At 49.1% G+C, this 27,967-nt stretch overlaps 1 protein-coding gene across 2 annotated transcripts; it reads left to right on the top strand.

Annotated features, from left to right (window-relative positions):
• The first annotated feature begins 114 nt into the window (after nucleotides 1-114).
• On the top strand, nucleotides 115-27,728 carry AS3MT (arsenite methyltransferase). 2 transcript variants are annotated; one of them, XM_050958177.1, is made up of 11 exons: nucleotides 115-219; nucleotides 522-562; nucleotides 4,468-4,595; nucleotides 6,423-6,573; nucleotides 7,512-7,648; nucleotides 9,065-9,134; nucleotides 10,369-10,450; nucleotides 13,042-13,173; nucleotides 15,483-15,625; nucleotides 16,321-16,449; nucleotides 27,411-27,728. In XM_050958177.1, coding segments are annotated over exons 1-11 (1,113 nt in total). In that variant the 5' UTR covers nucleotides 115-218; the 3' UTR covers nucleotides 27,510-27,728. The 2 variants fall into 2 exon arrangements, with proteins under 2 accessions (XP_050814134.1, XP_050814135.1); XM_050958178.1 differs by lacking the exons at nucleotides 115-219; nucleotides 522-562; nucleotides 4,468-4,595 and adding an exon at nucleotides 4,616-4,711.
• Nucleotides 27,729-27,967: the final 239 nt, after the last annotated feature.

Raw genomic sequence — 27,967 nt, 5'->3', positions numbered from 1 at the left:
GGGCGGGAGGACAGAGGGGGCGGGGCTGGGAAAGGGCGGGAACAGAGAGGGCAGGGCGGGCTGATGGGGGCAGGGAGATGGGCGGGTGCCTCCCTGCAGGGTTCCCTAGCTCCGCCCCCTCCTGAAGCGGAAGTCCCGCCTCTCTGGTAGCCCGCCCCTGACCCTAGCGCGGGGCGGGGCAGAGTCCGGTGTCCGTCAGTGCAGCAGCAGCCGCGAGCAGTACGTGCTGCTGGGGGCGGCCCCGCGCCCTCTGGGGGTCGCCTGGTGCCATTTCGCCCGGGGAGGGGGGTCTTGGCGGGGCTCTGTGGGGGGAGGGGGTCGCAGCAGGACAGGGTTGGGGGCGGGGCTCTGGGCGGAGGAGGGGCTGTCTTGCGGGCTAGGGGTCCCCCCCCGGAGGTGTTGCGGGGTGCCCCCCCGCACAGCATTCCCCTGGGCAGTTAGGGGGGCTTGCTTGGTGCCCCTCTATGTGGGCTCGAGGCATCAGGTCCCCTGACCCAAGCTTCTGCTGGTTCTCATTGCAGTGGCTGCCCCATCTGGAGAGCAGATTTACAGAGAGGTGCAGGTAAGAGCTGGGATGGGCATTGCGAGAGCCTGCCCTGCACTGGAGCTTGCCCCATTGACTCCAGCTGCCCTCCTCTCCCCCCACACTGACACCTGAGCCATAGGCAGCGCGTTGCTCTTGCGTTCGGGGAGGCTGGGTGCGAATGCTGGAAGCTCCCTAGAAATGGGAGTGGGGCTTGGACTGTGGCCCCACCTTCTGCTCTGATTCTGGTCGGCCTCTTCTCCCCCAGGCCGCCCCACTCCACCTCTTCCTATCCCGGCTTGTTCCTCTCCTTCACCAAGGTCCCCTTGGCCTGCTGCTCGCGCCTCTCCAGCCCCTTGCCTGGCGAGGCACAAGTGGCAGGTGGGGGGGGCAGGCCTCGGGGGGAGGAGGCTGAATGAGGGCAGGGTATTGGAGACAAGAGGCCGAGTGCTGGTGGAGTGTGGCAGGGCCACAGTCTGGGCGCCGGTGGCTCCCCCACTTCTTGGGAGCTTCCGGTGGTCACGCTCCAAAGGCAGTGGGGCCAGCATGCCTCCAAAGGGAGGTCCACTGTATCCAGCATTTCTTGCCCTGTTTGGGGAGGCTCAGCCTCCGCAAGCCTCTTATACCCTCCGCCATGACCCAAGCCCCTGGATGCTCCCTGATGGAATACATCCAAGAATACTCAAGGAGCTAACTGGCTGTTAGTGACTATCTTCAAAAACTCATGGAAGACAGGAGAGAATCCAGAGGACTGGAAAAGGGCAAATATAGTGCCCATGTATTTAAAAAAAAAAGGTGAGGAGGGTGAGGACAACCTGGAAAATTACAGATCAGTCAGCTTAGCTTCAGTACTCAGAAAGATAATAGAACAAATAAGTAGTCAGTTTGCGAACAGGTAGAAGATAAAAGGATAAGTAACAGCATGGATTTGTCAAGAACAAATTATGTCGAACCAGCCTAACAGCTTTCTTTGACAAGGTAACAAGCTTCATAGATAGGGAGGAAGCAATAGACATGGTATATCTTGACTTCAGTAAGATTTTTCATACTGTCTCTCATGACCCTCTCATAAACAAACTAGGGCAAGACAAACTAGAGGGAGTTGTTATAAGGTGAGGGCATAACTGGTTGGAAAACCGTTCCCAGCGAGTAATCATCAGTGGTTCACAGTCAAGCTGGAATGGCATATTGAGTGGGGTCTGGCAGGGATCAGTCCTGGGTCTGGTTCTGTTCAATATCTTCATCAATGATTTAGATAGTGACATAGAGAGTACACTTATAAAGTTTGTGGATGATACCAAGCTGGAAGGGGTTGCAAGTGCTTTGGAGTATAGGATTAAAATTCAAAATGATCTGGACAAACTGGAGAAATGGTCTGAAGTCAATAGGATGAAATTCAATAAAGACAAATGCAAAGTACTCCACGTACGAAGGAACAATGGATTGCACACACAAAAAATGGGTAATGACTGCCTAGGCGGGAGTACTGTGGAAAGCGATCTAGGGGTCAAAGTGGATCACAGTGTAACAATATGGGTCAACAGTGTAACTCTGTTACAAAAAAAGCAAACGTTATTCTGAGATGTATTAATGGGAGTGTTGTAAGCAAAACATGAGTAGTAATTCTACTCCACACCATGCTGATAAGGCCTCAATGGAGTATTGTGTCCAGTTCTGGGTGCCACATTTCAGGAAAGATGTGGACAAATTGGAGAAAATCTAGAGGAGAGCAACAAAAATGATTAAAGGTCTAAAACAAGACCTATGAGCAAAATAATGCACATTGGAAAACATAATCCCAACTATACATATAAATGAAGGGGTCTAAATTAGCTGTTACCACTCAAGAAAGGGATCTTGGACTCACTGTGGATAGTGCTCTGAAAACATCCACTCAATGTCCAACGGCAGTCAAAAATGCTATCAGAATGTTGGGAATCATTAGGAAAAGGATAAAAAATAAAACAGAAAATATATTGCCTCTATATAAATCCGTGGTACGCCCACAGCTTGAATACTGCTTGCAAATCTGGTTGACCAATCTCAAAAAAGATATATTGGAATTGGAAAAGGTTCAGAAAAGGGCAGTAAAAATTATTTGGGGTATGGAACAGCTTCCATATGAAGAAAGATTAATAAGACTGGACTTTTCATCTTGGAAAAGAGATGACTAAGGAGGGATATGATAGAGGTCTATAAAATCATGACTGGTGTTGAGCAAATAAACAAGAAAATGGTGTTTACTCATTCTCCTAATACAAGAACTAAGGGTCACCAAATGAAATTAATCAGCAGGTTTAAAACAAACAAAAGGAAGTATTTCTTCACACAACCCACAGTCAACCTATGGAACTCTTTGCGAAAGCATGTGGTGAAGGCCAAGACTATAACAGGGTTCAAAAAGAACTAAAGTTCATGGAGGATAGGTCCATCAGTGGCTATTAGCCAGGATGAACGGGGATGCAAAACCATGTTCTGAGATGTCCCTCGCTTCTGTTTGCCAGAAGCTGGGAATGGGCAATGGGATGAATCACTTGATGATTTCCTGTTCTGTTCATCCCTCTGGGGCACCTGGCATTGGCCACTGTTGGAAGAAAGGATACTGGACTGGATGGGCCATTGGTCTGACCCATCATGGCCATTCTTGTGTTCTTAAAGATTGAAGAAATTGGGTTTGTTTAGTCTGGAGAAGAGAAAACTGAGAGGGGACATGATAACAGTTTTCAAATACATAAAAGGTTGTTACAAGGAGGAGGGCGAACAATTGTTCTTGTTAACATCTGAGGATAGGCCAAGAAGCAATGGGCTTAAATTGCAGGAAGGGAGGATTAGTTTTGGATATTAGGAAAAACTTCCGAATTTTCAGAGTGGTTAAGTACTGGAACAAATTGTCTAGAGAGGTTGTGGAATCTCCATTATTGGAGGTTTTTAAGAACAGATTAGTCAGGAATTGTCTAGCTATTATGTAGTCCTCCCTTGGGTGCAGAGGACTGGACTAGATAACCTCTCGAATTCCCTTCCGGTCCTATACTTCTGTGATTCTATACCCGTCCCATCTCAGTTCTGCCATGCCTGTTCCCCTGAGATATGGGCTCCTCCCTGTCAGCATGGCTTGCTTACCCCCTTCTCAGGATTTGGGGCTGTTTACTCACCGCCATGTGAGTCTGTTTGCCTGGCTCCTCGTAGGGCAGAGAATTGTCGCTAGGATGTTGAGGGCCCAAGGTGGCTAGCTGGTCCTTGTGATCGTTTGGTCCTTCCTACAATGACAGTCTTCTGACATGATCCATCCCATACAGCCACCATTGTTACTAGGAGTGGGGGCTTTTTAGTAACTTCCAAACAGAAGGATAGAGATAGGATAGAGAGCAAATGCATGAACATGTCTAGCTGTAGGGCTTTGGTCTTCCCATCCCATAGAATATCTATTAATAGAATATGCACTTTGATGTTATGGGGGGGAGTCCCAGTAATCAATCTACTAGATTATCGACCATTGGAGCTAGGTATGACTATAAATTGCTATAAGTCTGAGAAGGAATCGCCAGGAGGTAGCTGAGGGAGATGAAATTTGGGGAACTGCTACCTGCAAAACAGGGATAATAATAATCATCATCCAAAGCGCTTTGAGATCAAGAGAGGAGAAGTGCTATGTAAGTGCTATATCAGTACTGCTGTGACTTATATACATCTTTGGGCTGGTGTTTTGTCAGTGGCAGATTGGATAATTAGTAATGGTACCTCATAATTTATAAGGTTCAGAGGAGGAAAGTGTCCAGAGGATTCATCTACTGTCTAAGTGGGTTCTCAGTATTGCAGGCTGGGGGCAGACCATCCTCCTTGCAAAGAGGAGCAAGAGTAACCCCAAGGTGAGGGCAGGACAGTAACTAGAATCTAGTCTCTGGTGTGCTATGGAGACATATGGACTTTTTGTGTTCCCATCTCAGGATTATTATGGTGAAGATTTGCAGAAATCAGAGGATCTGCAAACCAACGCCTGCGTCACCTTGGCTAGGCCTTTGCCCACGTTCATAAAGGAGGCTCTGAAGTGTGTCCATGATGATGTTGTGTCAAGGTAAAGAATTGACAACTGATGCTCTAATAGCGTTTCACTCACTGAAACAGCCTCGGCCCAGTGGAGTCACTCTATCCAGAGACTACAATGGGGAAGAAAGTAGCCAGTTTATCCTTGTAAGTCTCTCAGCCTACCTCCACCACAGTCCTTGAGGCCTGGAGGTTGCCAGCTCAAAGGAGAAATTCCTGCCAAAAAGCAGAGGCAGAGTGAAACAAATTAATGCAGAGAACAAACTAATGAGAGAGAAACAAATTAATGCAGTTTGGAGCTGTCATAAACAGATAAGTAAGAGTTAATAGAACAGAAGTACTTCATATCTCTTTTGCCTGGAAAGGGTTAACAAGATCAATGAGCCTGGCTGTCATCTGACCAGAAGACCAATCAGGGGACCCAATACTTTCAAATCTTGAGGGAGGGAAGTTTTTGTGTGTGTGCTGTTAGTTTTTGGTGGTGGTTCTCTCTGGGTTCTGAGTGACCAGACGTGCAACCAGGTTTCTCTCCAATCTCTCTGATCCAGGCTCTTATATGTCCAGAATAGTAAGTACTAGGTAGATAAGGCGAGTTAGGCTTGAGTTTGTTTTCTTTATTTGCAAATGTGTATTTGGCTGGAAGGAGTTCAAATTTGTATTTTGCTGAAAGGATTTTAATTTGTACTTGTATACTTAGGGTGGGAGGGTATAGCTGAAAGACCCTGTAACATATTCCATCTTAAATTTACAAAGATAATTTTTACTGTTTTTCCTTCTTTAATTAAAAGCTTTTCTTGTTTAAGAACCTGATTGTTTTTTTTATTCTGGTGAGACCCCAGGGGACTGGGTCTGGATTCACCAGGGAATTGGTGGGGAGAAAGGAGGGAAGGGGAAGAGAGAGGTTAATTTTCTCTCTGTGTTAGGATTACTTTATCTCTCAGGAAGAGTCTGGGAGGGGGAGAGAGAAGGAGGAGGAAGGTGAATTTTCCTCTCTGTTTTAAGATTCAAGGCGTTTGAATCACAGTGATCTTCCAGGGTAACCCAGGGAGCGGAAGCCTGGGAGAGGCAACGGTGAGGGAAAGTTTACTTTCCTTGTGTAAGATCCAGAGGGACTGGGTCTTGGGGGTCCCCGGGCAAGGTTTTGGGGGGACCAGAGTGTACCAGGCACTGGAATTCCTGGTTGGTGGCAGCGCTACAAGTACTAAGCTGGTAATTGAGCTTAGAGGAATTCATGCTGGTACCCCATGTTTTGGACGCTAAGGTTCAGAGTGGGGAATTATACCATGACAGGAGCTTTAAAATGAATCAGTTAATTCCAATCAACCTTAGTAACCATTTCTACACACAAAGTCATTAATTTAAAGTTACAATGAGTAGCAAATGTTAGGAAAAATTAACAGAAAGAACATTAAAGGTAAAAATCTCCCCATAAACCCTGTCCATTCAAATCTGGAGAGGAAAAGATAAGCTAATAGACATAAAACTGTCACTCCCCTTATAGTTCATACATCCCCTATCAGAAATCCATTAGATGTTCTGGTGAAAACCTTTGCTCTAATCTCCAAGGTCTCTCTACAGGATGTTTGACCGGCAAATAATTTCCTTGGCCTGTCATTTTCTTTGTTTACCGAGAGCCTTTGGGCAGATCACACATCTGAGTGCCTCAGTTTGCCCAATATAAAATGGAGATAAGCAGCAAGGCTTAATTAATCTGCATACGTGAGCTGGGTGTTCCTGATGATTTGCTCTCTATGACACGTTTTCATCCACCCCGTCTGAAAATGCCCTTCCCTTGCATGCTGAGGTGTGATGAGACTCCGGGATTCCAGAATCACTGATCTTGAGTTTCTTCCCTTAGGTACTATGGCTGCGGCCTTGTGATCCCAGAGTGCCTGGAGACCTGTTGGATATTGGATCTGGGGAGTGGGAGTGGCAGGGATTGCTATATGCTGAGTAAACTGGTTGGAGAGAAAGGGCGTGTCACTGGAATAGACATGACCGACGCCCAGGTATGTTTCCGAATTGAATAGTAGTAATCAAAGTCCGGGTCTTTATCTTCATGGCTCTCAGCTTTGGAAGCGAAAATAACTTCTTCCCACCAAGGCAGAACTGCATGGTGCTTAGAATTCAAAGTTGATCCTTTGGTATATGGGGACTGTCCGGTGTAGGGGTTCAGCTGCACGCAGATAGTAACCTTAGCTATTCGCTTTTAATAATCTTATCTTCATGCAAGCTACAAGGTTTAATACAGTGCACGTGTGGGTCGGGTTTAAGTGCCTGTAATGCAAGGCACTGAATGATTGTTTTTTAGCTGCTTAATCATTGAGAATCCTGCCTTTGACTGACAGAGTCACTGAAAGAAGTAATTTCCCCACTCTCAGCTCCTTCTAGCCTTGTTAGAGACCTGTGTGTGGAAATGGGGTAAATGTATTTTGCCATTTATCGTCTCACTCCTTCCACCTTCCAGACCATAACGCGGCATCTGATATCCTGTATGGAGGGATGCAGGGGTAATACCCTCTACCATCAGGCATGAGACACTGGCATGAGTGCTGGTCTCTTCCCTACCTTCCCAGAGCGTGCTGTGGTGAAGACAACATGCACAGCCCCTTGCTGGGCTTTATGTTGATCAAAAGTCTTTGCCAGTCCCATGCTTTGTTGATCAAATAGAGACACTCCCCACCCACCCTATCCCTGGCCAGTACGAGACCTGGTCTTGCCATTTGTTGATCTCTGTAAGGAATCCCATCTGTTCTTTTCTGGCCAGGAAATTTGGTAGCCGTGATCTAGGACTCAGAATTACTGGGGTTGGGAGGAAGTAAAGGGCGATGCTTAGGGCCCTAATGAGAATATGTGGGCCTTCTGGTGCATGAAAGGGAAGAGACTTTAGAAACACTTTAAAGAGTTTATGTCGTTTACAGCCTGCTTATTTGTTTCCCTCCTCCAGGTGGAAGTGGCAAAGAAGCACATTGACTATCACATGAAGAAATTTGGCTACCAGGTGCCTAACGTGGACTTCATCCATGGCTACATGGAAAAGCTGGGAGATGCTGGCCTTAAAGATGAGAGTTATGATATAGTTATGTGAGTACCATTCTCAGAGCTCCTGGAGGGGTCTATACAATAGGTTAGGTACTTGTTTCTTGTGCATCAGTGAATCATGTCCCTGCCAGGGGGGTGTCAGAGAACAGGGGGATTGGATAGGGGCGGGGAGTCCCGGGGGGTGGTCAGGGGACAGGGAGCAGGGGGTGGTTGGATGGAGTGGAGGTTCCGGGGAGTGGAGGGGGTGGTCAGGGGACAGATAACAGGGGTGTTGGATAGGCGTGGGAGTCCTGGGGGGCTTGTCAGGGCGGGGGTGTGTGGATAGAGGTCTGGGTAGTTGGGACAGAGAGCAGGGGAGTGGGGTGGATATGGGGAGGTCCTGGGAGGGGGCAGACAGGGGACAAGGAACAGGTGAGTTGGATGAGTTGGGGGCTCTGAGGGGGGAAGTCAGGAGGTGGGAAGTTGGAGGAGTCAAATAGGGGGTGGGGGCCAGGCTGTTTGTTCCCTACCCAGCCCTCCATACTGTTTCGCAACCCCAATGTGGCCCTTGGACCAAAAAGTTTGCCCACCACTGCCCTAGTAGGATGTTTCCAAAGTTAAACAATCTATTCCAAGCTTGGTGAACTGCAAAAAAGTGATAGAAAGTAATTTAGATTTTTGTACAATTGTTTCAGTTGTTGTATTCAAGAGTTAGTAACAAAGAATATACATTACAATTTTAAACCTAACCAGTGTTCCTTAGGTGACTTGACACAAGATGTGAGAACATGTTAGTATTAGAGTTGAGTGGGTCTAATATTTATTAAATCTTCTCTTTTATATATGGGAATTAGATACAGTGCTCCTGACAGCTAATATCTAAATTATTATCTGCAAAAAAAACCCTAGAGTTTTCAGGTGCCTAAGTAGCCTTTGGAATCACAGTTGCCCCCTTCGCCTCCCTCTCCCCCCCCCCCCACCAAAATCTGAAATGGCACCCCTGGTATTATCACAGCTAAGGAGACGTTCTTAACCTGAAAAGGGCCCTTTAAGTACAGGATCTCAAATGAGGAGTGCAGCCCCAAATAGCGAGAGCGAGGGTTTGGTAAGGGTTTAAACACAGATAGTATGATTTACTAGGGAATACACTGATCTGCAGGCAACACTCCTGCCCTAGCCTGTTTGGGGTGGATGGGGGGTAGACTAGTGTGTCTTCTCCATCACTAATTTAGGTCATATCAGCCAGCCTAGACTCTGCAAACACTCCCTGAGGCTTGCTGAAGGATGGGTGAGGACCCTCCAGTCTCTGGAGGATGTGAAAGGTGTCCAGGCATCTGTTACTCCCTGCCAGTGTTCCAGATCAAAAGCTGCCGCCTTGCCCAGCTGCAAGGTCAGGCCTAGCCATTTGTTCTAGCTTGACTAAAACCCACATTGCTTTCGTCCTCCTGGTGCTTCTCTGAGCTTTTATCTTCTGTCTAGCTCAAACTGCGTAATTAACCTCTCGCCTGATAAGAGAACAGTCCTGCAGGAGGCCTATCGAGTGCTAAAGGTAACCCCAGAGCAGGGCTTGCGCTGTGTGTGTGAATGTATGAGAGAGAGAGATCATGATGGGGTTTGGGGAGCAACACTGGATCCCATCCTGCCTTTTGGGGTGCAAGAGGTCCACAGACAAGCAGCAAAACACAGCACAGGCCCAGAGAGACTTCCATATGAGGAGAGATGAAGAACTCTGGGGCTCGGGAGAAGGGAGAGGGAGGTAGAGATCCTGGCTTCATTGAAGTCAGTGGAAGTTTTGCCTTTATCTTCAAGCTGGCAGGATTTCACCCTGCATGACAGTAGGAAGGCAATAGAGGTACTCAGACTAACAATGGGCATCTGTTCTCACACGGTTATAAACCAGGGGGGCGACCAGTGACACAGAAAAACAACACATTAAAGATTGGAATACTTTTAGCATAATGAACAGTTACCTTGCAGAACTTATTGTCACAAGGTATCACTGAAGTCAAGAGCTTAGCAGAGTCCAAGAAACGGTTAGATGTTTATATGAATGATGAAAGGAGAAGCCAGCTGCTCACTGATGAGCAGGTGATGAGAGACTCCCTTTTTAGGCAGATTGTTCTGTAACTTTCCATTTTTCCACCTTCCTCTGAAGCAGTGGTACTGGCCACCGCCGGAGATGGGATACTGGTCTAGATGGACCGTTGGTCTGACCCCGTGTAGTGACTGCTTTGCTCCCTTGCTCTCCTTTTGTTCATGTCCTCTCCACCATCAGATAGTTCATAGATCACAATTGGAAGTCTTTGCCTGTGAGGCCCAGACGGACAGATTGAGGGGGTGCCCCAGAATTGGGCCAGCAGGGGATGCTGCAGGGCAGGATTGGGCTGTATTGCCAGAGCTGTCAGGGAATCTTGCCCAGCACTTCTCTGCAATGTGCCTGTGATCTCAGCCCCTCTGTCCCCGAGCACCATGTTCACACTCAGCTTATGAAACAAAATGAGGGTGGTGGTGGAATTTAATCTGGTTAGAGCCAAAGATGGTGGGGCAGAGTGGGTTATTGCTCTTAATTGATTAGCTTGAAGACCTTGACTAATTGGGCTGTCTGGGTGCGCTGGCCAGGAATGCTCAGGCAGACACAATAGCTCTGGACTAGACAATCGCATTGCCGGTAAGGTCAGCCCCAGCCGAGCTGCCGTGTCTGTGTTCTCTGGCAAATACTGTCTCTTATCAGGGGCTGGTGTCATTATTAGCTCTTGCTGTGGCTAAGCTTTGCTCTTTTCCAGGCTGGTGGAGAGATGTATTTCAGCGATGTCTATGCCAGCTGTGACCTGCCTGAGGACATCAGGAAACACAGGGTCCTCTGGGGTGAGTGGTTTTCTTACCTGACCTGAGGCAATGAGGACAAATGGTGTGAGCTGGAGGCTGGAAGTTAGGAGTCTGGTTAGAAAGATCCCCTCTCCACATGCTGGCTCTTATGTCCCAGGTGCCTGGGAACCAGAACTGATACCCTTAAACTTTCCTGAATGAGATCTCTACCCAGAACTGATAGAATTTCCCAGAATGCCCTGTCCCATCATGCGCTGCAACTCACTTAAAAACTAGGGCTGTCAAGCAATTAAAAAAATTAATCGTGCTATGTCAAACAATAATAGAATACCATTTATTTAAATATTTTTGGATGTTTTCTACATTTTAAAATATATTGATTTCAGTTACAACACAGAATACAAAGTGCACAGTGCTCACTTTATATTTTTTTATTACAAGTATTTGCACTGTAAAAAGCAAAAGAAATATTTTGCAATTCACTTAATACAAGTACTGTAGTGCAATCTCTTCATCATGAAAGTTGAACTTACAAATGTAGAATTATGTACAAAAGAATTGTTTTATTTTTCAATACAATGTAAAATTTTAGAGCCTGTGAGTTCACTCAGTCCTACTTCTTGTTCAGCCAGTGGCTCAGACAAATAAGTTTGTTTACATTTGTAGGAGATAATACTGCCTGCTTCTTGTTTACAGTGTAACCTGAAAATGAGTACATGCATTCTCATGGCATTGTTGTAGATGGCATCGAAAGATATTTACGTGACAGATGCGCTAAAGATTCATATGTCTTCATGCTTCAACCATTCCAGGGGACATGTGTCATTGCTGATGACAGGTTCTGCTCAATAACAATCCAAAGCAGTGCAGACCAACGCATGTTCATTTTCATCATGAGTCAGATGCCACAAGCAGAAGGTTGATTTTCTTTTTTAGTGGACAAATTTTCCTTATCAGACTGTTGCTCTTTTAAGACTTCTGAAGGCATGCTCCACGCCTCGTCCCCACTTCAGATTCTTAAACCTTGGGTCGAGTGCTGTAGCTGTATTTAGAAATCTCACACTGGTATCTTTGCGTTTTGTCAAATCTGCAGTGAAAGTGTTCTTAAAATGAACATGTGCTGGGTCATCATCCAAGATTGCTATAACATGAAATGTGTGTCAGAATTCGGGTAAAAGATAGCAGGAGACATACAATTCTCCCCCAAGGACTTCAGTCACAAATTTAATTAATGCATTATTTTTTTAACAAACATCACAAACATAGAAGTGTTGTCAGTAGCTACCAGTGTGGTGTTCTGCTCTTGTTCGATGATGATAAGTCGGCTGCGTGCGTGTTCCCTCTGTGTGCTGCCCCATCTCTGCGCAGATAGCTGACACAGCAAGCCCTGAGAGAACCCCCAAGGACCACAGACTCTAGTAAGGTAGGAAGGAACCCAAGCCAGGTTTATTGTCAAACGAAGCACAGTAATAGTTTCCTATAGACTCTACAGGACATACTACGAATATGTGCCCCCTGGCAATGGACGCAGATCAGTCACTGGTGGGACACTCTACTGTCCCCTAAGCTGGATAAATATGCGCACTCCGGGACCTACTTTTATACAGTTACAGGACAGATTACTCATCCCTATTGATGTACTGAGGTACGGCCCCTTGGCTCATTAGGTGCTGTCTCCCCTTTGATTGTGTTGTTCCAGACAAACAGATCTATCCATCATGCTGTCCTGTCTTTAAGATGCACCTGCCTGTTCCTTGTTATGTCTGTGGAGTGTCCTGATGTCATCTTGGCACAAGTTCCTCTTCTCGCCACTTCTGTGAGTGAGGCCTGCCTCTGGCTCACAGCCCAGCTTTTGCTTAGCAATGCCTGAAAGTACTTTGGTTCAGGCTTCAGGCCTCAGACTGGGCCTCTGACACAAGAGGTTATGTTTCAGGGCTTCATCTTACTACAGGAAGCACGTCTTCTGGAATGATGGCTGAAGCATGAAGGGGCGTACAAACGTTTAGCATATCTGGAACCTATATACCTTGCAGTGCTGGCTACAAAAGTGCCATGCAAATGCCTGTTCTCACTTTCTGGTGTCATTGTAAATAAGAAGAGGGCAGCATTATCTCCTGCAAATGTAAACAAACTTGTTTTTCTTAGCAATTGGCTGAACAAGAAGTAGGACTGAGTGGACTTGTAGGCTCTGAAGTTTTACATTGTTTTGTTTTTGAGTGCAGTTATGTTACAAAAAAAAATCAACATTTGTAAATTGCGCTTTCAGGACAGATTGCACTGCAGTACTTGTATGAGGTGAACTGAAAAATATGATTTCTTATCATTTTTATACTGCAAATATTTATAATAAAAATAATATACACTGTGATTTCAGTTACAATACAGAATACAATGTATATGAAAATGTAGAGGAACGTCCAAAATATTTAATAACTTTCAATTGGTATTCTAGTGTTTAATAGTGTGATTAAAACTCTGATTAATCACTAATAATTTTTTTGAGTTAATTGAGTGAGTTAACTGCGATTAATCGACAGTCCTATTAAAAACCTGACGGCAGCCTGTGTGCCGCTCACTGTGCCCTGGCGTGGCTGGCTGCACGATGTGTAATTACTCTGTGATGATGATAGGCGAGTGCCTGGGAGGAGCCCTGTGGTGGAAAGACCTCTACAGAATTGCTGAGGAAGTTGGATTCTGCCCACCGCGCTTGGTGACCGCCAGCCGAATAACCATCAATAACAAGGAACTGGAGAGCGTCGTTGGTGAGTGAGTGCCAGGGGCAGAGCATTGACCCCTGGTCCGCCCTAGCAGTACGGGCTGGGGTTCCATGGTCCTGCTCTGGGATAAAGCAAAGTGGTGTAGCCTCAGGTAGCAAGAGTCTGTCTACCAGGGCTGGAAAGCACATTCCCAGCTGCAATGCAGACATAACCCGGAAGCCCCACTGATGGACCAGGGCCCCCGCTGCATTTGGCTCTGTAAAAACACAAAATAAAAAGGCAGTCCCTGCCCCACAGAGCTTGCAATCTACATGTGCCGTCGTCTGCAGCAAGTGAACAATGCTTGAGCAGGGGAGCGCGCCATTGACCGCAGCCCCAGCGAGCCTTGACTTTGTTTGATAGCACCGAGACTAGCCCTTGCTGTGGGCAATAGGAAATGTAAATGTAGAAAAGAGACAATTGGGGCTGCTTTTTATTTCCCCAGCCCAAGAATAGAAAAGACTAAATACTCCAGCCCATAGTACGGCTGTGAGAAAGCACAAGGTGAACCAGAGCAATGTGCTGTTTGTCTTTAGCAACAAGTTTGCCCTTCCACAGCACCCTTTGTCCTAGGATCTCAGATCACCTTCCAGGCAGCAATTCTGCCTCTCAGCACCCCTGAGAGGTAGGCAGGGATCACTCAGTGGAACTCAGCCAGGTGTGGAGTGGAATGTGGCCGCTTTTTAAAGTTTGCTGCCATTCTCTAACAAGTGGGACCTATCATGAGGGGCCGTGTTTGGGGGGTCAGTGATTCCAGATGAAAACTGCTGGCTTTTCTAGCTGCTAGCCCTGCAAACTTAGCCTGGGATCTGAGAGTCACATGGGGCGGTTTCCCTCTCACACATCACCAACAGGAAGAATTAAGTGACTGGAGTTTAATGAACAATGGTACTGATGCGTGAGGCTTGCCACTGGAGTATGATCCCCTCCAAGACCCTAGGTATGTACTCAGATGGCTCGTCTGTCCCACCACAGCTGTGCATAGTTGGTGCATGCTCATCTCCCTGAGCTGGAAATGACACCTCCAGCTGCTGTGCAGATGTACCCTTAGAAGCACTTGAGTTGCACAGCAGCTTTCTCACTGCTCTGCCATCTCTGTTATATGCAGTTCAGGCCCTAGACCTGTGATCACCAACCGGTCGATTACAATTGACTGGTCAATCCTAGAGACTCTCCCAGTTGATCACGATCAGTGGTGGTGTAGCGGGGCTGCTGCTAAGGCAGGCTCACTCCCTCCCTGCCCTGGCCCCACACCACTCTCGGAAGCGGCCAGCGCAGCCCTGCGGCCCAGTGGTGGGAGAGGGGGAGAGAAAGGGCAGGGGTCTTATGCTGCTCCTGCCTGCACGCACTGCCCCGGTAGCTCCCACTGGCCAGGAATGGGGAACTGTAGCCAATGGGAGCTGAGGGGGTGGTGCTGGCAGAGAGGGACAGCACCTGGAGCCATGTGCCCCCTCCCCACCTCCCAGGCCACAGGGGTGTGTTGGCCCCTTCTGGGAACAGCGTGCGGCCACGGTAGGCAGGAAGTCTGCCTTTGCTTTAGCCTTGCTACACTGCCGTCCAGGAGCCGCCTGCAGTAAGTGCTGCCCAGTGGGAGGCTGCACCCCAGCCCTGAGCCCCCTCCCAGAGCCAGCACCCTAAACCCCCTCCTGTACCCCAAACCCCATCCCTGGGCCTCCTCGCAGAGCCTGCACCCCAACCCCCCAGCCCTGACTCCCTCCCAGAGCCTACCCCCTCCTGCACCCAAACTCCCTCCCAGAGCTTGCAATCTACCTTACCCCCTCCTGCACCCCTACCCCTTGCCCCAGGCTCAGGCCAGAGCTCCCTCCCACACTGCGCACCCCTCGGCCCCAGCCTGGAGCCCACACCCTCTCCTGAACCCCAACCCCCTGCCGTAACCCGGTGAACGTGAGTGAGGGTGGGGGGGAGAGCGAGCGATGGAGAGTTAGGGGGATGGAGTGAGCAGGGCAGGGCCTTGGGGAAGGGGCTGGGTAGGTCCTGGGTTGCCCTTAAATTAAAAAAGTGATTTGGGGCATAAAAAGTTTGGAGAGCACTGCCCTAGACTGTGACCTGGGAGAGGTGGACACTGATCCCACCTCTGTCACAGTTTCATCAGATGACCAATGGGAAATCACTACCTCACTCTGTACCTCAGTTTCCCCATCTGTAAAAAGAGGACAATGATATTGCCAGACTCCCAGAGGTGCTGGGTGGAGAAATCCTGCAGTGCTGAGAAGGTGCTTCATTACTGTGGTGCTGGGAGAGGTGGATTATTGCTGAACTAAACAGTGTAAGATCACCTGGTGTTTTGCTTTCAGGTGACTGTCAGTTTGTCTCTGCGACTTTCCGTCTCTTCAAAGTACCCAAGAAAGGCCCGGCCGAGCAGTGCCAGGTTATTTACAACGGTGGGATCACCGGGCATGAGAGAGAGCTGGAGTTTGATGCCAATTTCACATTCAAGGTACAGGGAAGCCCCCCAGGTGTAGTTAATCGCCATGCCTGTGTCAGCTTTTCTGCACCTCCACGCTGGATCTCCAAGCCCAGAGCTCGTGGCTTTGCTTATACTTCCCCTTCTGCGCTCTGTGATTGCAGCATGGCACCGCCTGCTGCCCAGCAGCCCTGTACAGAAGGGGCCTCGAGTGGAAAGGATCCTATATACAGCAACGCAGCTTTATTGAGCAGCATCTTGTATCGTAGAAACACTCAACACAGGGGAAGAGTGGCAGGGAATGGAGAGAGGATGGCCAGAAACAGGGTGGCTGTTCCAGATGGCGAGAGCTGCAGAGAAGAAGGCTCTTGTGCCACTAGCGGCAAGTTTGTGTGATGGGACTGAGAAGAGGCCAGCACAGGATGAATGGGGAGGGGAGTAGAGAGCCCAGGCCTATGGTTTTGATTGGGGCAAATCAAAGGAGGCTCCTGGGGAAAGGAAGCAGCATGATTCTGAACTAGATCCCAAAGTGACTGTGGGTGGTCAGTGGGATTATTTGCAGAGCTGCTGCACTGGGGGGACTCCTGCTTCGATGGCTTCTCTTCAGCACTGCAAACACACGTGCCCCCCAGCCTGCTCCCCGTCTCACTACAGAGCTGGCAGTGTGGTGGGTGCTGGGTCCTGCCGTGTTCTTCTCGGCTGTGTGTGACGCCCCCTCTCTTTCCCAGGAAGGGGAGGTTGTGGAAGTGGATGCAGAAACTGCAGCCATTTTACGGAGCTCCAGGTTTGCCGAGGAATTCCTGATCCGACTGGCTGCAGGGAGGGCACCTGGAGGCTGTTGTCCTGCAAAAGTAAAGGTTAGTGACAAGCTGGGCGGCTGCTATACCTAAGGTCTCTCTGTTCATGCCACATGGGCAGACTTTCCTGGCTTCAGCATCCCTGCTTCGTATGACATGTGCCAGTGAATAATCCAGTTGGGGTCTGAATGGAGGCTGGTAGTGGGGAGAGTTCATGGTGTCAGCTGGTCCCATTGGATGTCCAATTCCTGGCAAACTGAGACCAGCTCAGAGCAGAGCTGGGCCAAACGAACTCCCAGATTTTCCCTCCTTCCCCCTTCCTGTCCCATGTCTGGATGTGGGGCCCTTCCCAGCTCAGGTGTGGCCATGCAGAGCCCTACAACAACTCAGTTAGCTAAGGCAGTTCTCCAAAGCAAAGTCTGGTAGGAGCAAGGCTCAGCGTCAGCTTCTCTGGTGATAAGCAGGGCTAATCCCACTCTGGCTAACAGAGGGCAGTGCTTTGAAGCTGCACAGGGTCTGATGGATTAGGATGTGGGGGAGATGTGTGCAAATGAAATACAACTTGCTCCATCCATGCACAAACAGAAGAATTTATTCCAGGTGTGTCTGTCTATTTATATAAGATGTAAAACTGAGATCCTGGCCTCATGGCCCTTTTAACATGGCTGGGGGTCTTGACCCCAGTCAATTCCTTACATTTCCCCTGCTACATACATTGGATACAGCGTGCTTCATTTCCTTTAGTCAGTTCTTGTGTAATGTTTCTTGGGCTTTTTACTGGCAACCATGTTCTGCCCAAGAGATGGTTGCATTTCAGTGGTGGATGAAGTAATCCCTATAGGATTACTTTGCATGTCAGTTGAAGTTGCAAGGCACTCTGGGATGTTCTGGAACAGAAGGTGTCGCAGAATGTTGGTACAGCTCATAACTGCATCCTAGATAGCTGTAGACCGTAAGCTGACTTTTCCCTGATGGGCTGTCTGAGGAGAGGCATTATTGGAAGACGGGAGTTTTGGCTTCTCCACCCAGCACTGCCGCTGACCCACACTGTGGCCTTGGACAAGTTGCTTTTTCTCTCCAGGCCTTTGTTTCCAGACCTTGGAGGAGCTTGTGGTTGAATTATCTGAGACCCTCTGTTGGAGGGTGCTGTGGACATCAAAGAATGACTTCTCTCTGGCAGACCTGGCTCAGAGGAGGCATCTCTTTCCAATCCAGAATTCAGGGCTGGGGAGAGATTCCAGCCTGGCAGCCCTGATCCCTGCCGTTCTCCACTGAGCAGGTCCAGCACAGACTTCAGCGTGACTTGAAGGAGCCCTTCTAGGGATCAGAGGGATTTTTTCCAAGGTTCATTCCCTCCTTGGCCACTCCACTGAGCCTGCCAACACAGGGGCCTCTTGGGAAGGTTGGTGGTTTGCCCAGAAGCAGACACGTGTCCTCCCTGTACAGCCTGGGGAGTGCAGTAGCGACTCTTAATCAAACACAGCCTAAGCCCGTTTGCCATCCATGGCCTTGGCGGGGGGGTTGGGGTACTGGTATTATTCCTCCTTTGATCGAATCTAAGCTCTAGCCAGCCTAAATAAAGTGCTGTGATTCGACTTAGGAAGCATCTGCCTCTGTGGCAGTGGCTGGTGGGACGGGCAGAGAGCTCTTGGCATGTGTGTAAAGCCAGGACTGGGAATCCTCTTTGTTTTGGCAGGAGCCAGAGAGTGCCTGTGAGCAGAGAGGAGGTGCTTCCGGCTGAGCAGCATTCAGTCCTCGCTGTTCTGCCGCTCCCATTGAACGTGCAGACAGTGTTACGGCTTCCTTGCTGAATTGCATTATCGATGCTCCCTGGAACTAGAGTAAACACAGCCCCCAGGACCCCTCCAGGGAGTTACCCCAGTGATGATTTGGGCTCATGAGGGAAGGAGATAGAAATCCCTGCGATTATCTCTTGCTGTAGGAAGGAATGCTGGTGACTCAGCTGGGGGAGCTCTTCCCTCTCAGTGTGGACCCTATGACCTAGTGTAGTGGTAGGGGATGCTGTGCTGCTGGAGATGCTAATAAACCCAAGGTCCTGACCAGCAATGCTTCACAGAAGCCAAGGAATTTTTTCAAAGTACCAGGGTGTTAACCTCTGTATGGTGAGTTGATCGCAGTCTACCTTGCAAAATTCCCCCTGTAATTTCAATTGGTTGCAGCATTCACTTCCTGTCCTAAATTACGATCTAATCCTATTGCACATCTGCCCCTTCCCTCCTGACCAGAGGTGGCTGAACTAATATAGGGAGATGTGCCTGTCTCATAGAGCTGGAAGGGACCTTGAAAGGTTGAGTCCAGTCCCCTGCCTTCACAGCAGCACCAAGTACCATCCCTGACAGATTTTGCCCCAGATCCCTCAGTCCCTCAAGGACTGAACTCACAACCCTGGGTTTAGTAGGCCAATGCTCAAATCACTGAGCTGTCCTTCCCCTTGCCTGGCTCCATGCATATGATCTGTATCAGCTGCAGTTTGCAAAGTGCTTTGGGAGCCATTTGGGCTAAAGCAACTCTACAAACTGTAAAAAGAACAGAAGTACTTGTGGCACCTTAGAGACTAACAAATTTATTTGAGCAGAAGCTTTTGTGGGCTAGAGCCCACTTCTCCCATGAAGCGAGCTGTAGCCCACGAAGGCTTATGCTCAGATAAATTTGTTAGTCTCTAAGGTGCCACAAGTGCTCCTGTTCTTTTTGTGGATACGGACTAACATGACTGCTACTCTACAAACTGTAAGATTCTCATGCATTTGAATGTACGGTTAAAGCCTGAAGAGTTAATAGTAAAAGAGGTTTAAGTACAGGAATTAAGACTGTGATGGCAGCTTGGGATCCTTTAGGAGAAATGTTTAGGAGCATGTGAAATTGGGATGCTTTCCCAGGTGCTAATGCACATCTCTGAGCTGCGGGGAGGAGGAAATCGGAGTGCTGATCTGGAGTGAGGGACACTTCCCCGCCCCCCCACCCCCCGGGCTGTCCGATCAGTCATGGGAAGCACAGGACAGCACAAGGAGACTTTTCTGGAGCTCTGGCTCAGGAGAGGGATCTGAGAGGCCAATTCCCCAGTAACATGTAGTTCCATGTAGGAGGCTGTTGTTAATTTAGCGTTAGCATGTGCTGTTTTTTTGCAGCATGCTTGTCCATTCCTGAAGGCCAGCTCACTGCCTCGCCCACACCCCATGCAGATGCATATACAGCTTGCTTCATGGGAGGTTGACCCTGGCCTGCCAACCCTGACTCCACAGCTTAGAGCTGCTTTATCTGCTGAAAATTGCTCTTCTCCTCCTGTCACCTTCCCTTCAGCCTGCAGATGGGCTGACGAGTCCTTAGACCTGCCACGAGTCCATGAAATAATTGATAGGGGAAGATGATAAAGCCAAGCAGCTGTGTGTCCTAGAAGAGTGGCCTTGTGTGTGCTGGGGGAAGGGAGAATGCTCTTGTCATTCCCCAAGCAGGAGATGTTTTTCAGATGAAGGGCTGTACTGGAGGGAGGTTTATTTGCAGTGATGTTCTGTAGGCTCCGTCCTCCCTATAACAACCTGCCATTGGGCACTTAGAGCAAAGGGGCCCATTCACCAGCAGAGCAGGGCCTTGAGGCTCACAGCAGAACTGTACCTGGCATACCCTGATGGAGGGACTCACCCTCAGCTGAACAGGACTCGCTAGGCAGGGGACATGGGCTCCAAAGCCCAATGAGTTGAGAGAGGGTGGGGACAGGTACTTGTACCTGGTGGTGTGGGCCCTGTTTAATAGTCCTAGACACCATTTGACCCTTCCTGTCTCCACAGTATAATAAAAGAGTTAATTTAGACTCAGTTGAGAGTCTTGTTACACTGCAGAGCTGAAATCACTGATTCCTCGGTCTAAGTATTAGACTTACATTGGGTCAGTGTGTGTGTATTGCAAGAGACTGCCCAGTGTGCACAAGCAGTGAGGCTCCCTCATTAACAGTTGTAATCACTGAGAGCTGTGTTAAGTGGAGGGCCGTGAAGACATCTTGGTGAGTGGCCAGCTGGGTGGCTGGTGGAGAGGGCCTGAACTGAGCCCCCGCAGACAGGTGCAGCAATCGGTTGTTGGGGCAACGAGTGAGTGCCCAAGAAGGGGAGCGTGTAAGGGTGTCTCCTGATCCCCCCCTGCCTTCCACCCAGGGTGGGAGGTGAACTCTGCAGATGAACCTCTGAACTGTGGAGCTGCACTGGCCAAGGACAGCAACTGTGAGTGGGGTGCAGAGACGGGAGGGGCACATTATAGGGACTTTTGGGTTGCTGGACTTAAGAATCTGAGGGCTCATGATTTATGTTTATGAGCCCTAGTTGCAGTGTTTTCTCAAATTAATGCTGTTACTTCTCTCCTCTTATTAAATGTTTTTGCTACACTCAGACTCTGTGCTTGTGAGAGGGTAAGTATTGCCTCTTAAAGGCACCCAGTGGGTGGTGTGTAGGGGGCTCGAGCCGGTTTTGTGTTGTATTGTTGAAAAGGAACCCCTAATTACTGAACTCGGCCCTTATTGCGGCTGGCTCCACCTGGTGGAAGGGTTACACAAGCATTGCATATATCGATCACGCTGTCTTCATTGGAATCTTCCTCCCTTTGTTATCATTTCTTAGGTTTCTTTAATTTAGGGCCTGACCCCAGGAGTGGTGAGCCAATGGGAATTGAGCACTAAGTGCCTAGCAGATCTGAACCTCACTCTTCAGGACAGGGACCGTATCGGGGTTCGTGGTATAAAGAACTGTGCAGGCCAGGAGCTCCATGGAGATATTTAACCGATTGTCTTTTGTTTATTTATTTTTTTAAACAAACACTTAATTTTGAGCTCAGTTAACCCAGAGAGCACCCTGCCTCCTTTGCAGGTCCTTCCATTCTGCTTCATTCATTTTCCTAGCAATATGGAATGCTGTCAGCATGCGGATAGATGGATTGATGATCGCTATCCCCTGCGTTGTGTGTCAGGGAAATCTCTTCTCCTGTCTCGCCTAAATGATCTTGGGCCTTGCTCATGCCATCAGCTCTGTGTGGCCAGACCCCCACATCCATGTGGCTCTGCATGGAGACGGGGTCTCCCCACCCAGAGTTTGGTACAGAATTTTGCCCTTAATCTCACCATAGTAATATTCAAAGCCCTGTTGCAGGAGGAGCTCTCTCTGTTTTATCACCCAGAAAACACTTTTGTCAACAGCACCCTCCCACTAGCCAAGCTAAAAGAAAAAAAATGACCAGCCAATAAGAGTGGAGCAAAAATGGCCAGCCAATCAGAGCAGAGGAGGGGGGAAAAAAGCCCAGTGACACAGCTGTGTGGCAGTATTGCCTGGAAATTGACACCTGGGGGCCTGCTGTCCTGCCCCTAGAATCTGCCCTGTGGTGCCTATAACTGTTCACTGCTCCATCAAGTCATTAGATAGGTCCCATTAGTCACAACTACCATTGCTTTTCTCTGGAGGTTTTTAGTCTGTTGGAGGGGAGGCTACTGAAACTGCCAAGAGTGTTGTGGGGAGCGGGACACTGGCTTTGCAGCTTGTCTTTTGTTTTCAGTCCTATATGCAGCAGCTGCACGTTCAGCAGAGAGCAAGAAAGGCATCACCCCTCTTATAGTCTGGGTTACTAACAAGGTAATTGCAAAAATAATGCCGCATCAACCCCTGCGTAAACTTTCTCCCCAGCCTGGGCTGGCCCCAGGGTTTCTTCTCTTAGCGCCTCTCTGTCTCTAACCCTAGCTCCCTCCCCTCGGCTACTGATGGGCCAATGAGTCAGCACTTGTTAACCCCCAGGGTGCTGATGCCTGTGGGCTGGGGCCAGTCGGGGAATCCCCCAGTTACACTCCGTTCAGTCCCTGCTGTGTACTGGGCTGAGCCCCTCGCTTTAGCTGTGGTGCCAGCCAGCCCTCTGTTGATACACTTCCTTGTTTCTGTCTACGCTGCAGTCAGAGCGGTGATTGCAGCAGCATGTGTAGACGTACTTGAGCAGCTTTAATCTAGCTGGAGGAAGTGCCAATTGCAGTGGAACCACAGCAGCACAGATTTCAGCACAGGTTCACTGCCTGAGTAAGTGGGCTTGTACCACCCGGCTTCACTGCTCTTGGGACATGAGTTAGCTGGGTTAAAGCTAGTTGGATATGTCTACACGAGCTGCAGCCACACCCCTGATTGCAATGTAGACATACCCATCGTTTAGAAACAACACCCCTCCTCTGCCATCTTATTGGCCCACTCCCTGCAAGAGCAGTGCTATCGTATTTGAGGGTCCTGATCCCCAGACACCGCAAGGGATCTGCAGTATGAAATGCTATACACTTTGTTTAGCTCCTCTGTAGTTTCTCACAAACCCCATTTGGTTGTCACAAACTTAAATAGCTGTTAATATGCAAATGTCCATAGGAATCTGCCAGGTCTAGTCTGTTTTAGTGGGCAGCAATTGATAACTGGATCGTGTAGTTATCTATATAAAAATCCAGTCCTCTTTTAGTTCTGGCTCAGATTTCAGCGCCTCACAGCTTTGGCCCGAGAGCTCCCATGTTCTGAGACAGTCAATGGCATGGCCCTGAGGATGAATCCGGTTCATTAAGCAGGGCTGGTGCCAATACAGCCCCTGTGGGTAACCTCTGTAGGCAGGGACGCAGCAATTCTCTCTTCTGTCCCATCCCTACCAAGGCTTTGCTGCTTCTCGCCGTGGGAGTGGTGTGAGTAAATGTGGGCAAAGTGCTCCGCTATGGATGTGCTGATTGCGAGGCTGTTGTTTCCTTAGTAGTTTCTTGTGCCGGACACAGTCAGACTCTTGGGAAGGCCAGTAAATTAGAGCTGCTGGGCCCTTCTTCACTGCTGTTTGTTAACTCTTTCTGAAGCCCCTTAGCTAGTTTGAAAGGCCAATTAAACCATCCCGGAGGTGTTTGCATGAGTGGGCTGAGGAGCAGGGGTGTTCATGATTCTCTCCATAAATATACTCCATCAGTTTTCTTTTTAGCAAAGTGAGCTCCCTGGCCTGACGCTCCCTGAATTTGTTCACCCAGGGTTCGTTTGTTTTGAGCTGGGCACCAAGTGGGTGACTTTCCATTCTTCTGAAACAAACTGTTTGTAGGGAGCTGGGGGGACATGGGAGTCAAGCACCCAACTCTCACGGACTTTCGGTGCCTCTGAAACTCAGCCTCCCTGTACTTTGCCCTTCTCTGGAGACTCAGGTCCATGACTGTCTGAGCGCTGTACAAACATGAATTAACCCTCATACAGTTCTTGGGAGAAGAGCGAGTTGCAGCACCTCCATTTGTACAGATGGGGAAGCAGCTTGCCTCAGGTCACATGGCTGCAGAGGTGGGAATAGTACCGGATATTTTCCTTATCAGTCACTGGTTCTAACCATTAGACTGTGCTCCTGACCTTACACACCTTTGTGGGAGCTCCCCTGACCTTGCCTTTCAGTCCCTTCAAAACCATCTGACCCCGATGATCCATTCATAGATGCATAGATTGTAGGGCTGGAAGGGACCTCAAGAGGTCATCGAGTCCAGTCCCCTGCCCTCATGGCAGGACCAAATACTGTCTAGACCATCCCTGATAGACATTTATCTAACCTACTCTTAAATATCTCCAGAGATGGAGATTCCACAACCTCCCTAGGCAATTTATTCCAGTGTTTAACCACCCTGACAGTTAGGAACTTTTTCCTAATGTCCAACCTAAACCTCCCTTGCTGCAGTTTAAGCCCATTGCTTGTTCTATCATTAGAGGCTAAGGTGAACAAGTTTTCTCCCTCCTCCTGATGACACCCTTTTAGATACCTGAAAACTGCTATCATGTCCCTTCTCAGTCTTCTCTTTTCCAAACTAAACAAACCCAATTCTTTCAGCCTTTCTTCATAGGTCATGTTCTCTAGACCTTTAATCATTCTTGTTGCTCTTCTCTGTACCCTCTCCAATTTCTCCATTTTTCTTGAAATGCGGTGCTCAGAACTGGACACAATACTCCAGCTGAGGCCTGACCAGCGCAGAGTAGAGCGGAAGAGTGACTTCTTGTGTCTTGCTCACAACACACCTGTTAATGTATCCCAGAATCATGTTTACTTTTTTTTCAACAGCACTACACTGTTGACTCATATTTTAGCTTGTGGTCCACAATAATCCCTAGATCCCTTTCTGCCGTACTCCTTCCTAGACAGTCTCTTCCCATTCGTATGTGTGAAACGGATAGTTCCTTCCTAAGTGGAGCACTTTCCATTTGCCCTGAGTGTGCGTTGTAGCCCTGCCGTAGATTCCTATCTCTGTTAAGGCCAGACTGGTTTAAAAAAAAGAAAACAATGATGCCCTGGGGACTGGAATTTCCTTGGCATCCTGTGAAAGGCTCTGTCACATTCATCACGCTTGGGAATGACAGGTTGGACCATTAAAAACCTCCCAGCTTCCCCCTGGGAGCATAGGAGGCCAGATCTCGTGCACAGCACTGAAAATATTCCAGTGAATTGGAGAGCTGATGCAGGTGGCCGATAGGCTACAGGGCTTATCAGAGGGGAAAGATAGGCCCTTTGCAGAAAGGAATGTGCTCAAGGGACTGGGGCTTCATAACCGCTGACCTTGCTGCATTTGGCACGGGTGATGGAGTTATTTCTTAAAGGCACAGGCACATTTTTTTGTTTCTCTGCCTCTTCGTGGCAACCAAGCAAAGCAAAGCCCCACAGACCATCTGTAACTGGGTGCAGGTATCATGCCCCAGGAGCCCCAGCTAAGGACAGCATGGGGGTGGGGATGGGTTTTTTTTGTGAATTTCTTTCTAGGAGTGTATTTTTGCCAGCATTGAGCTCAGGCAGCTGGTGAGGTGGGCTAAGGGTTAGTTCTCCACTAATGAAAGGATCAGGGCATACTTAGTGGCCAGCCGGCAATGGCAGGGATCTGCAAGTGGAGCAGAGGCTAATGCCACTGGTGATAGTTCGTGGCTAATTAGCCAGAACAACCAGGGGAGGCTGGGAAGGCAGCTAGGAGACACTTGCTTCAAGCCTTGATGGTAGGGTAGGGCTAAAGGAACTCTGTCTGTACTTTAAAGGGAGGAAAGATACCACCAGTACAGGCATGGGAGCCAGGCAGGCTAGAGTCTATTCCTGGCTTTGCCAGTGCCTCCCTGTGCTGCCTTGGCTAAGTCACTTCACCACTTCGTACCCATCTCAGCAGTCTTGCCAGCTTTAATGGTTTTATTGCTGGCCTCGCAATAGTTGATGTTTTGCATAAAGCCTCAGCTCCCAGAGGCAGGTGATTATAGGAGACTCTCCACTTTTATTTACAAAGAGACGTTTCTAGCCCTCCTGATTGCAGAGAAAAGCTCTAATAAGTGATGCCTTACGGGCTCAAAAAGCAGAAGCAAAAGAGATTTCCAAATCTGCTGATGATGTGGGTGGCATCTGCGATGTACCTCCCTCCACCCAGGGCGGGGAGACTGTTAATAACTGAAACAAGGAAACCCCAGACTTCACATTGTGAGGGCCAGGGCATGCTGGGGGGAGGGGAGATTGGCTGGGTTAACTCCCAAAGGGCGGGCTAGGGAGGGGGGGTGGATTCTTTCTACAAACCCTCCTATTAACAGAAACATGTTAAGGAAATTACAGCTCTCCCCCTGTAATGGGAACCGGGCTGGGTTCACCTTTCCCTGCAGCGTTCCCCTCCTGGACATTGGGCTGGTGCCTAAGAGCCCGGGCTGAGCTCTCCAAACCAATCAGCTTTCTCTAGCATCCTAACTCTGGCCTACGTGGGGGTGAAGAATTCAAATACCTTCAGCCCTGTGGCCTGGTAATGTTCCCTTGACTGAGACCCCTCTCCTCTCAGGGGGCTTATTGTAAGTGGCTGGGAGCTTAGCACCTACATGGCAGTGGCTGATGTTAGTTTGGCTTCTCGCTTCCTTCCTGCTGAGACAAACTTTCCCCAGCGTCTCTCCTGTTCCTACTGGGACTGGATTCCCCTCTGTGAACTGAAAGAGAGCACTGTGGGTTTGGCTCAGCCCTGCACGTTGCTGTGGTCTGGGGCACTTCTCTCAGGGGGGAATTTGAACAGTCGGATTTGAAGAGAGTCATCGTTGATTGGCAGAGCTGCCAATAGGCTGTGCAGTGTTGCACGCGCCATCCTCACGGGGCTCCCATTGCCCATGCAGCTACCTCTGGGGTGGTATGCCGCAGGCCACATAAGGATCTGAGCAGTCCCCTGTGATAGTGCAAGACAGGCAGCAGAACTGGTGGTTGTACCCAGTAGAATCAGCAGGGCTGCTGAAATATGCGGGGTGCAGTTACCCACAGGATTAGCTGGCAGTCCCATGTGCTCTAGTGAGAAGTAAGTGTGGGAGATGGAAGAGTGCCAGTCACTGATGCACCACCACTGCTGTGGCTGATGCTTGGAGGGCGCCCATCTAAAGACTGACCTCACCCAGCCTGCTTAGCTTGAGCACTGATGCAATCACAGTCCAGGTGGAGGTAGCAATGTTGCGGTTTGTCTGGTTGCTGACAGCGTCCTCGGAGTTGTACGCTATAGCACGGCCGACACAGTCCCTGCCCACAGGAGCATACAGCCCGCCAGCCAACTAGCTCAATAGCACAAAATCCCCGTGGCTGGGCCCCTGGGGCTGGTGTTTGTGACTCACCCTGTGCTGGTGGGGCAGCTGTTGCGAGGCTCAGAGGAAGATGTGTGGCTTTATGAGGAGTGGAAAGGGAACAGAGAGGGTGGTTCTGTGGGTGCCCAACAATCAGATCCATGTTAAAAATCTGTGGGAACGGGATGGCAGGAAGGGTTTCGGGTATGAGCTCACCAGCCAGTTGAAGAGGGGCCTGGACACTGGATGAGTGCAGCAAGGGGTCCAATCCAGTCCTGCTCAGCCAGAGAGAGGGCGATAGCAATACTTGGTAGGGGCTCCATGATGGTGGGACAATGGGGAGATTCCCAGGAATTCCCAGCCCTCCTCCCAGCGCCAGGGAAAACCACCTGGCAGTGGCAGCCTTTCCAGCCCCTTCAAATCTGATTTAGTGCTGTTTTTGTTTCCTTGCTATAGGAAAAGATCGTTGATCCATTCCAATTAGTGGAGCATCTGGAAGCAAAGGACCTTGCTCTCAAGCCAGCGGGCTGCTGTGGCCCCAAAGGGTGCTGCTGAAAAGCTGAGTACCTAGCAGCAGGAACCAGCAGAGCAGAGGCTGAAGAATCAGAGCTGTTTTTGTTACTCATCACTGAGCAGCAATTAAAAATTAATAGCAGGGGTAATGAAGCTGAGCACTTCACGGCTTCACAGCACTGCACAGGTACTGCAGAATGCGATGAAATAAACCCCAGCTGTCCCCTGGGTTCCAGCCCTGGTGCATGGCCGCAATCAGAAGATAGCGGGTTTATTTGTACGCGCTGTGCTAATTGTTCAGAGCAAACCCAGCTCTGATCAAGCCACGAGGAAGATCTAATTGAACCTAGTTAACTGCAGGGGCACGAAACTGACCAGTGCTTTGTCTAACACAGAATGGGCTCTGATGAGGCTGGATCCCAGGGATCAAAATTATGTACTGAGGCCATTTGAGACCAGCCAACCTCTTGTAAGGCCCAGGGCAGAGCCTGATGGAATAT

Source organism: Gopherus flavomarginatus, chromosome 6 (assembly GCF_025201925.1).
Source record: "Gopherus flavomarginatus isolate rGopFla2 chromosome 6, rGopFla2.mat.asm, whole genome shotgun sequence".
In the NCBI taxonomy this organism is placed as follows: Eukaryota; Metazoa; Chordata; order Testudines; family Testudinidae; genus Gopherus; species Gopherus flavomarginatus.
This window is presented reverse-complemented; position numbering and strand designations above follow the sequence as displayed.

Bases quoted from the DNA above. Each gene is read 5' to 3' on its own strand.
- AS3MT (XM_050958177.1), top strand. The intron at 7,649-9,064 runs GTGAGTACCATT...TCTTCTGTCTAG, and splicing joins GAGAGTTATGATATAGTTAT to CTCAAACTGCGTAATTAACC. The intron at 13,174-15,482 runs GTGAGTGAGTGC...TTTTGCTTTCAG, and splicing joins GGAACTGGAGAGCGTCGTTG to GTGACTGTCAGTTTGTCTCT.